At 42.1% G+C, this 11,364-nt stretch overlaps 1 protein-coding gene across 1 annotated transcript; it reads right to left on the bottom strand.

Annotated features, from left to right (window-relative positions):
- Positions 1 to 2,044: 2,044 nt before the first annotated feature.
- Positions 2,045 to 11,243, bottom strand: DBI (diazepam binding inhibitor, acyl-CoA binding protein). The gene is made up of 4 exons (XM_072984663.2): positions 10,745 to 11,243; positions 8,771 to 8,888; positions 3,764 to 3,826; positions 2,045 to 2,288 (listed from the first exon to the last, which is right to left on the bottom strand). Exons 1-4 carry the CDS (start codon positions 10,751 to 10,753, stop codon positions 2,212 to 2,214), a joined length of 267 nt encoding a protein of 88 aa, XP_072840764.1. The 5' UTR covers positions 10,754 to 11,243; the 3' UTR covers positions 2,045 to 2,211.
- Between the last annotated feature and the right edge of the window lie 121 nt (positions 11,244 to 11,364).

Here is an 11,364-nt window from a genome sequence, read left to right as displayed (position 1 = left end):
TTCCAAAAAATGACCAATGTTCAAGCATTCAGCCTAGAACTCTTCTACAGGAGTCACCTAGATTTATCCTTTCTGAAGCTCTTGGTAACCCCCTCTGGGAGAAAGGCCACAGAGGCCGTTGCTGGACAGATGAATACAAGGGGCTTTGCGAAGACAGGCAGGCACAGAGAATGAGCATCAAGCGTGGCCCTGTCAGGAATACTCTTGGTAGTGGCAAGTTTGACAAGAAAACTTATTTGGCTTTTTCAAAATACTGTGAAGAGAGTTAGTGCTATCTAAAATAAAAGAAGGGCTTAATTTCCACTTTGTGGCAATAGGCTACAGTGGGCAATGGGAAGATCCCCGTTTCCCATATTTTCAGAGGAGATTTTCTCTTCCCAAGCTAGCAATCTGTCAAAGCAAATGAAATATTTGGGTGTGTGGAGTGGTTTTTCTTTTATTTTAATGTTAAAAATGACTTCATCTGAAATGGAAAAATGTGTACTAGCTTTCCATCTACAGTATAGGGAGGCAGAAAAACTGGGAAATTTTCAGCAGAAAAAAAGAGCAAAATTTCTACCCATGTCTTCTGAGGCAGGTCGTCTTTGTAGCTATATTCTGGTTCATTTAAATTATGATTTGTTGCACAAATAAGGCTAAAATAATGCACACCAGCCATTTATTCACACAGCTGTAAAAGGCAGGACCAGGACCAAGCATTTTTGAATGGTCAACCCATGATAAGTCTCAACTACAACAAATGAGAACAGTCCCATACGCAGCTTTAATCTCACAGCAATGCTACCCAGAATCCACACTCATTCATCTTCAACATTTAGTATAGTAAGATCGTGGAAGCCTACATTTATATTGGTATATTGAGACCAGGGGATGACAGCCTTCCAAGAAAATGAAAGTGGCCTTGGTTATACTGAAGGTCTCTCAATCCCAGTACTTTAAACTTCTTATGTAAGGTGTCCAACTACCTTACTTGCTCTCTAGACTTCTGAGCTTCAAAATCCCTCTGGTTTCCTCGAAACAGTGAGTGAAACAGATCTATTGGACTGAACCAATAACTTTGGGTTTCAGAAAAATGAATGCTCATTTTAGAAAGCAGAGATCCTCCTTATTTTTCTCTTTGATGCAATACTAAAAAAAGACATGTGGACAGCCCTTTGTAAAGCTTAGTAGCTGCAGTTAAGATGTTCAAGGTCCACTGAGCTTTCATTTCTGCATTGAAAGCTAGCTGGCTCCCTCTGGTGATGAAGAGGACTTTTGCAACATAGTACACAACATGACCCAATTCTCCAGAAACAGGTGTCCACAGAAGGGTTGTAAAGCAACTTACCCATCAATCCTCAACCGTTGGCTTTGTTTGCTGGGACTTATGCGAGAGGCAATACAAAACATCTGGAGCAGTTTGGATTGCCTACTCTACCTTAGGAACCCACACAAGACAACACAAAGCGAGGACCAAGTGACAAGCTCTGATTTTAAGGAAACAGCTGTGACTGAACAGAGCATGTTTCATCACTTGTACACAGGCAGTTGCTGTTGCTTCCCTGAAGCCTGCTAAATCTCACACCTTTAAGGCTGCCTAAGGAACACTGCATTTAGTCCAAGAGGCTACTGGCAAGTAGATAAAATTCCTTCACTAGGAGCTAAGTGCACAAAACTACCTAATTACTGGGTTTGTATAATGATCAAACAGGCACCTTGCAATCTTGCATCACATTTTTTTGCATATGGTTCAGACCGATCTCCCTTGATATTTCTGTCAATCAAGAGGCAGCAACAAACCTCAATAAATGTCTCTGGTTGGGCTGTGGTTAATGAGGCTACCTCCACCGGGCTCTACGCACAACCCACATTCAACCTCCATTTGTTCAAAGGATTGCAGTGCAATCCCCTCAGTCTCTACAGCTGAGTCAGACAGAAGACAGTTGGCCAGAGTGGCTTCCTAGCAGGCAAAAGAGACTCTCTGTAAGGGAAGACCCACAGTAACTGAGATGGCAAGTGGATGGGAGGAATTTGTTAAAACTCGCTTAAAGGAATACAGGCCAAATTTATGAACTTGATTGTTTTATTTTATAAACCATTAGAAGTAGATTTACACAGCTCTTCATTCCAAAGTGGCACCAACTGCTTGGCGCGGCCATGCTGTGCAATACATAATTTCACTATACACAGTATTAGTAAGGCGTGTTTCCATTAAGGCATGCGGGTGGGGCTTTACTGCATCCCATATTTCTCCTTCAGTTCTTGTACTTTTGCTATATATGCTTTCATTGCATCTTCTTTACCCATTCCTAAAACAGAGAGAGAGAGATTAACCAGATGAACAAAAATACAATAAAGGGGATGCATTACATTTCTATGCCTCCATCTTAACATACAGCATGTAAGGTGCATAGGCCTCATGAAGGCAAGCTATCACATCACCTACACAAGGGCTCCTTGGTGATCGTGTTCTGCATAAATGTGGGTGAGTTTATCTTTTAGCAGTGGCATGCCACAGAAATGATAATTCAGGCTGAAAGATGCATTTCATAGTCTAGTTAGATTCTAAAGCTAGGTAACTAGCAAAAGCTTCAATTCTCTATGAACTTGTTAAATGGAGAAGAAAAGGCAGCCAACAGCCATGATTTGCAAGAGTAATTTACAGCTACATTTCTGTGGGTTGACCTTAATGCTTCTTTCTAGTTAGCTGGCTTTAGAGTTGCCATCTTTGTGAACAGAACTCTGGCTATTTCCAGAGTAGAGAGAATTAATCTGCTGCAGAAAACTTTTTAAACACTGAGGTCCTGTTTCCCCTTCCCCAGTTACCTCCACGTGGGGCTTTGTTGGCACAAGGGTTCAACGGGAGTCTCAAAAGAGCATGGGACAGGTAGTCTCGCTGCCTATAAGACTCTATAAAGTGAGCCTCACAAAGAACTATCCATCCCATGCTCCCTTCAGACTCCAAAGAACCTTTGCACCACTCCCAGGTACCACGAGCCCCCCCACCCCGTTTCTTTCTTTTGGAAGGGTCAACAGATAGGGGACGGAGCCCTGCACGGAGATGAAAAAAAGCTCTTGTTCAAATTACTGTTCTTGAGCAGCAGCTCCCAAGGTTCTGCTTGTGGGCAAGCTTCATGAATTCTGAAGTTGCAGCCCAACATAAAGGGAAGCCGCATGTCTAATGCACATTCTGTGCTGGTCACATTTTTTGTGGATATGGAAGGTGGCTGGTGCCTCTCCAACATGGCAGTGCTGCCTCTCAGACTCTTTAGTGGGTGCTTGTGGGCTTTGAGCAGTTTTTTGCCCCTAGTCTCTGGGGAATGTGGAGATGCTGGGGGGGGGGCACATTTTGCCCATCCCTGCTCTAGGGGTTGACTGAAGCAGCTTCCCAGTAGTTCCAGGTAACCGCAGGTTTTTATTTTTTGGTTTGTACACATGATCTTCTTAAAACCCCCTTTTCAAGTATCAGTTTCTTGCTAGGTGGGATCAGCAGCAAGCCAGCAGCAGAAACAATATCCCAATAATTTTTTTGTCTAGACAGCAACACTAAAGGCTATGAACAAGTTAGCTTATTATAATTTTAGATAACTTCTGGAGATCTTCTCCCTTGTGTAACTGAAGCATGTGCAGAGGTCAATTGCATTTAATACTGGCAATATATATAGCCTGCCAAAGGGTATACAGGATGAAATCCCTTCTACTTGCAGCCCAAGCCTTGGTTAAGTCACCCCACTCTATGCCTCTGATCACAGCTGCCATTTCATCAATCTTTGCCAAGATTTACCTTTTAAAGAATTCCAGGCATCCCATTTGGCTTTGCCTTTGAAGTCAAGCATTCCAGGACGTTCTGAAACACAACATTTCAAACAGAGTTTTTAGGCACACACACTGTTTTTTATCCTATACCAGCAGTTGCATTAAAGCATTATCACAAACAAAGCTAAGCTGCATTCGCTTGCAAGGTGGAATCCTATTTAAAACATTTTTTTAAAAAGCAAATTCAGTATTAAAAAGAGGCACACTAATATTAGAAATCAAGCTGTCCATTGGGATTTTAGATGTTTCTGGAACAGATATGCATGTTCATTGTGACACTGGAAGCAGTATGAGTCTATATATCCCTTGGCTGTAAAAGCATATTAAATGAAAAATATAACCTTGAGCCAATAGCATGTTTGAATTTTGTCAAGCGTGCATATTATCTGTGATAGCAGAAGCTTTAGGTTGCATCAAGGTAGATAAGATCTCACTATCTAATGAAGACCTTATTCTGGCTATTCTTATTAAACTTAGCATCCTGGTTGAAAAATTACGTCATTTTATAGCAAGTAATGAAAATCTGCTACTGATGATGTTGTTTCTTGGTCTTCCTCTGCAAAGACATTTTAGTCTTAAGACTGCCTAGTCAATGTGGCACTTTTGTTCCTTGCTCAAGAGTATGCTGATTAGTTAAACATTTGTTTTGTTAATTATTGTTCCAGAAAAGTGACATGTGAAATAATTTTTATATATAAAATGGAAGGCAACTCAGCTCATTCCAAATCAGAGTAAAATCTAGTACTATCTAAGAGGACTCAGCAATGGTTCATCTAGCACACACCCTCCTGAAAAAAAGATACCAAATTTCATGTGCTTTTGGTCCAAGGAAGTAGCTCTCTGCTGCAAGTTAGCCAGGTTGTGATGTCAAAGATGTGCAACTTACACCTTTTCTGATAGATTGGACAGTTACAAGTTATTTATACTATTGCTGTTATGAGGCATTGTAACATACAGCCCTGCTCTCACCTGTCCGTCACAGCTGGGCAGTGGAACATCAGCCAATGAGGGGACGGAGGGTGGTGCAGAAGGGGGAGGAGCTGGAATATATATAGGGGTGTGTGATGTGTGAGAGATGGATAGATGGATTGAGAGTTAGTGATGAGCATGTTTGGAGGCCTGTGAGCCAAAATAGTCAGAGAGGAAAAGTCTGTGTGATTTAACGAATGAGAAACAGTGATTTACAACTTGATTATCTACCTGTGATTTACTAATTTTATTTTATTATATCAATAAACAAGTTTTGTTTTGGAAGAAACACTTGTCCTTTTTAAATATTGAATAATCTTTGGTGGCAGCAGTTGAAGAAAAGTAGTGAGCACTCCTGGAGGCCTGAGTTGGCAGAGGCTTCAGAGTGGCCCGCTACAGGCATCAAGTCACTTCTGACATATGATGCTCACAGGGATTCTGAAGGAGGTGAGATGACCTTAGATCACAAGTCAGGGTAAGCCTGTTTAAATCAATGGAAGGTACAGACGAGTTGACTCACCAAATTCTCAGTGATTCAATGGGCCTACTGTAGTATGATTCACAATGCTAAGCAACATATTTTGACCAGTGTTTAAAAGTAACATTGGTGGTCATTACCTCTGCCAAAGGCACAAGTTTACTTTCAATATAGGTCTATCTTTCAGATGTTCAAGGCCCTTGGATTCTCAGTAATTCCTGGGAACATCTTGCAAGAACACATGACAATCTCATCCTAAAATGGGACTGAACAAAGAGCCCACAATGACCTTACCGACTCTCAGTCAAATCATGTCCACCTTTGCTAGGTTCTAGTGACTAGGCCACTAAGGACAGATCGCTTTTCCATGGCAACCTGCCCAATCACAACTTCTTTTTTGGGGGAAGGAGGTAACATTTGGTGCAACTTGTTCTTCTGGAGAATGGCAAACTGTACTTTCCCGCTCTTTCAGAGGCCTCTGGGAAAAAGGCCAAAATGTGTCAATACTGCTTCTTGATCTACTTCCCACGCCTCAGCTTTTGGGCTGGGGGGGGGAGGGAAAGGCTACAGGGCCATGGGCTGTGGCTTACAGAACTTGAGCATTTCAAAGTAATTGGCATTCAACATGTGTAAGAAGACTGGCCATATGATCATGAAAGAAAACAAGCTGCTTCTAAAGAACAGTGAGTGACCTTTAGCGCTAGTTGGCAGTGCCACCTGTGAGAAAAGTGAGGTGACTGTCCTTAGCCTGCCACCACAGATGCCAGCCTGTAGATCGGCCAAGAGAGTCAGATTGCCTTCCTCCTCTCAATATCTCAAACAGTATCAGCATTGTTGGGAAGTAAACTGACAGGGAAGGCCATTATTACTTAGTACAACGACATTATACAACTTCTTTGCCCCTTTTCGGTAAAAGTTGCAGAAAAAGCAAAACTAAGACTTTCTACCTCACTTTATGTACGATTTGTGCACTTTCAGAAAGGAGGTCAGTTCCCCGATAGTCTCTGAATCAGTAAGCGTGTTAGTAGATCAGATGGCGCCTGACATTGTTAAACAAAATAACAAAGACTTGCCCCATGTATATGCATTTGTTTTCATGATTACTACAAGAAGGGTGTTTGCATAATGCTCTGTATGAGCACAAAGCCAAATGCCTGTTTGTTTCTAAAATTATACAACACGCATCTTTTTCTCTCAGCCCCCAAAGACATTTCTGGGGCCCTTTCACACAGATACTTATGGCACATCCTTACTTAACCAATTTTTACATACTCCTGCAAGAATGTTCAAAAAACCCTTCCTTGCCAACATGATATGACATAAAATACAGATTCTGGAGTAGAAATCAATTGGCTGGACACAACAATTTATAAGTACTCCATCTCTCCTTTGCCAGGGCATCAGGAAGATTGCCTTCCTCTTGAGATACGAAATCCAAGCATAATGCTCAAGGCTAGGCTCAAGCGCTGAACTAGTAAGGCACTAGACTGCTATCTCATCTCCAGCAACTGAAAGCAGAAACTAAGTGAAGCTTTCAACATGTGTTTCGCAAATATTGATGAATGCTGAGGAGTGTACTAAGGTAGCAACACACCTACAGAAGCAGACTCGCACAGGTGTTCTGTGCTGAATACTGTCTTTACTGGATCACTCAAAAGTTACATACTCCCCATATCCCATATAACTAGAAAGATACTATAACAGCATACTATACCGTTCCCAGAAAAAAAACAAGGAGTTGGCTATAATCCTGAAGTGCAGTGACTCTGTCCAACAGGAAGCTCCACTGTAAGGGAGACCACTCTCTTGTTTACATCACTACCAGTTCAAAAGCTGCAGCCATAATTCCAGCAGCCACTATACCCTTTCGTGAATGCTAGATTAAAGGCCTTTATCAAACCCCACCCTCAAACAACTCTCTTACCAAGTGAGGTTTAAGATTATTACCATACAAAGCTACATGCAACTCAGGACAAACACCTGCTTCAATATCAACAGCCGAGTGGCCTGTAGTCTGTGCCAAGGCCTACAGATATCTATTCAGAGGCAACACAGAGGTAGACCTTCTCTTTGCGAGACCCACCTGGTGGAATGCATTCACCTTGGGAAGTATGCCAATAAGGAGTTTTACTACTGCTCCCTACTAAGTTCCTATGACCAAGTGCACATTTGAACCCCGGTCTCCCGAGTCCTAGTCTGATACTCTATTTCCTACATCAAACTGCCCCTCCCATCATATTACAGTGGCGTATTCTTGTTGGGTTATTTCCTCATTTTATGGTGTGCTGCAAATTGATATTTGCAGTTTTTTTTAAAAAAGCAAATCTGAGTCAGATTCTCTCTTAGCTCCTTCTTCACATTTTAAATCTATAAAATTTTCTGAAAGTTGCCCCAAGCTTTCTGATAGCAAGTTGGACCAGAATCTTTAGTTAGGCAACTCCCTGAACTAGAGTGGCATTTCCAAATTTCCCAATGTGATGGAGGCCTTCCAAGAATGAGACAATATTGACTCCTGCTGTGCTTTACTGTAGAATATTTCTGCAAGCAGTACTCCAAGACAAACCACCCTTGGACTTTCTATCATTTTAGGAGGATCAGTCCAATTTTTTTAAGACTATGAAGAATCCTAAAAATAGGTCCAGTGGTAACATTCCACCTGTGGAACAGACCCCGCTGATAGGTCAAATTCCCCTTCCTTACACTTTCTGAAAAGCTGATGGCTGGGTGTGGGGTAAGGGAAATTTCTTGTGCTTGCAGATGTCTGCCAACAGAGCACACTATCTACGACCAATGTCCTCTGCATTTCCTTACAGGTTGCTTTCGATGGATGCAAGGCACTGTATCTCTCTAAATGATGGTGCAACAGACAGAACCACGGATCTCACAGTGATGAGATTTGAAAAATGGAGGGACACATTTTCACAGGCACAGTTCTACTCTTCTCCTTTGGTTTGTATTCCTGCATTAAGCAGGGGGTTGGACTAGATGGCCTTGTAGACCCCTTCCAACTTCATGTTTCTATGATTATAACTGCCTCATGGGTTATTTTTAAAGAAACAATTTAGACACACTTTGTGTATTTTCAAAGGCTTGTGGATGTTTGCATACATCCCAGACAAGAAAGTTTAGCTGAAGCTTCATGCTCTGTTTATATGTAGTACTAAGTAACACTTTTATTATTATGATATGAGACCTTGGTTATGGTCATCAATGGCAACCTTCAAACAAGTTGCTTTCAAGTAAACAAGATGCTCACAGACTTAAGGGACTTTGACCTATAGGCAAAGCCTCCTTAGGCATGAAAGAGCTCCGTATTGAGAATACTGTACATGCTCACATTAGTCCACGCTGTAGACAAAAATTCCATACACCATGAAACCTATCAGCAAAGAGGATCACAAATGTGAACTTCCTGCACATGGTTCTTGAAACAACTCAGAAAGCTAGGCTAGCCTGAAAGATTCAAGAGTTCTCCCATTGTTTCTTGTCCAACAAGTATCTTCCAAATTTAAGCCTATTCTGTCATACCTGTATTTACATCACCAACTGTAGCCTGTTTGTAGTGGCTGTAGATCTCCAGCATTTCTTGATCTGTTGGTTTTGACTTCAGATTCTTAACTTCCTCCGCAGCTTTTTCAAATTCTGCCTATTTCAATCAGGAGATGAAAAAATGCCTTATACACTCATTGTTTCATCACTTTATAGCCCCATGCTATACAATGAAAGGATTGTCTCATGCTTGTCTTCATGTTGAAGCAAGGCCCACCAAGGTCAACTAGCTTTCCCAGCACACACGCTTAGGATTGCAGCCTTACCAAATAGGCATGGGAATTTAATTGAGCAAACAGAATGGCAATCAGACACTTGATAATCATCCTACACTGGGAGCGTTGTGAAATGAGTTACCTTTTCAACACTTGGCAGGAGAAACACTGAGAATTGCTTTCAGGGTTGAATTGCTACACAATTACTTTGAATAAGACTAGTTTCTACAAGCCACACTGACAAATTGTGTAAGAATTATATGCATTCAGATATCACGTATCAAACTGCTGATGCAGGTGCAGTGAACAGCAATTAGGAGTGGACATCATCTTTCATCATGTAGCAACACTGTATATTTTTACTTATAACACTCACTGACTTTTAAAGAAAGAGTCTGCTAGCCTTGGGAGATACTGGGAACTGCAATCTCAAAACAAACATTTTTTGGGCACCACATATGTTCTTTGTTGCATACACTGAATAATATGTTGAAATTTTTTTTCATACAAGGATCCCAGAGGCCAATATAAACTTCTTTTTAATCGGACACCTTCATGGAGCAGCTCAGGCCTCTGAACAAACCTAAACCACAGCTTTGAGCATTCAATCAACTTGATTCTGATTCATGGCAAACCTTTCCAAGGTTTTCTAGGCACAGGGTATATTATTCAGAAAGGGCTTACCACTGCTTAGTGCTCATTAAAACTGCACGATTGGGTTTAGACAGCCAGAGCTCAGCTTAAATGGTTCTTACAAACAGGGATTACTCTGATCCTTGGGATACATGAGTAGTCTATGAAACCCAGACTCAAAAGCATGCCTTCTTTTAGAAAAGGAGTTTTAATACATCCGTTGAAAGTTACAGAGACACCAGCAGCCAAATAAAGGGGAGGGGGAATAATATCTCAATTTTAGTGCCTACTAATCATATTACTACAATATAATTCTGGGGAAGTGGGGTGAGGTGGGGTGGGGGAGAGAAACTATGCTAGTCTACAGTAGCAAACCAGGAAGTTTTTATTTGGCATCGTTTCCTTGTCGATTATACTCTATATGCATGAGATGAAATGGGATAACCTCCACAAAAAGTTTATACCAAATTCAAAACCGAGAGGCGTTCCAAAGTGTAAAGCCACACGGGTCGCAGCCCATCACGGAAGGCAGTCCACAAAAAGGTGATGCCCAGTAAAACTTGCATTTTCGAAAAAGCGCCGCTTGGACACCATTTCACCTCTGATCACGTTATGAATGAAGGAAGCTTCCGCAAATTCCACAAGGCCCACGACGGGGACAAGCCAACATTTCGCAACAAAGCGGCCGCCCGCTCTTCTCGCCCCGGAGAGAAGGAAGAGGACTCGGACCGCCTCGCCTAGGCGGGGGCCCGGCCGGCAGCTGCCCCGAAGGGAAGGCTCGGGCAGCGGGAGAGCAGCTCCATTCAGTCTCCCTGCCCTGCCAGCCAGGAGAATGTGTGCAATATATATATATATATATATATATATATATATATATATATATATATATATATATATATATATATATATATATATATATATATATATATATATATATATATATATATATATATATATATATATAATAAGTTATATACTATATATATAATTTTAAACATGCTTTCTCTTAAAACCCCAACGAAAAAGGTTCTAGGTTTGGCAGCCAGGCAGCCTTCCTCCCACCCCCCACCCAGTGCATCAGAAGCCTCCCCCCAGCCGGGATTACCTGGGTCATGATGGCGGGAGCGAAGCGTCTTCCTCAAAGCGGTGCAACAAAAAGAACTCGATCTACTCCGGCAATTCCCCCCATCCCCCCCCCCCACAGCGGCAGTATTTCACGCATCAGGCCAGCTCCTACCCACCAATCGCCAAAGAGGGGCGGAGACTCATGGCTCTGCTGTCAGTCAGGGATGGCAGAGCCGGTAGAGTTATAACAGAAAGAGCTGAAATAGACACTACTTCCGCATCCCCTTGCCAACAAAGGTCCGCATAGTCAAAGCTATGTTTTTTTTTCCTGTAGCGATGTATGGAAGTGAGAGCTGGACCATAAAGAAAGCAGACCGCCGAAGAATTGATGCCTTTGAATTGTGGTGCTGGAGGAGGCTCTTGAGAGTCCCCTGGACTGCAAGGAGAAGAAACCTATCATTTCTAAAGGAAATCAACCCTGAGTGCTCACTGGAAGGACAGATCCTGAAGCTGAGGCTCCAATCCTTTGGCCATCTCATGAGAAGAAAAGACTCCTTGGAAAAGACTCTGATGTTGGGAAAGTGTGAAGGCAGGAGGAGAAGGGGATGACAGAGGACGAGATGGCTGGACAGTGTCATCAGAGCTACCAACATGAATTTG

This window comes from Pogona vitticeps, chromosome 1, assembly GCF_051106095.1.
Source record: "Pogona vitticeps strain Pit_001003342236 chromosome 1, PviZW2.1, whole genome shotgun sequence".
In the NCBI taxonomy this organism is placed as follows: domain Eukaryota; kingdom Metazoa; phylum Chordata; class Lepidosauria; order Squamata; family Agamidae; genus Pogona; species Pogona vitticeps.
The sequence above is the reverse complement of the archived record's forward strand: the minus strand, read 5'-3'. Positions and strand labels throughout refer to the sequence as shown.

What these genes read in the sequence shown, in the direction of transcription:
- DBI (XM_072984663.2), bottom strand. An exon ending in AGTTGGTGATGTAAATACAG is followed by an intron (nt 3,827 to 8,770) that starts GTATGACAGAAT and finishes GTTGTGTTTCAG; the next exon opens with AACGTCCTGGAATGCTTGAC. An exon ending in TGCCTGGAATTCTTTAAAAG is followed by an intron (nt 2,289 to 3,763) that starts GTAAATCTTGGC and finishes TCTCTGTTTTAG; the next exon opens with GAATGGGTAAAGAAGATGCA.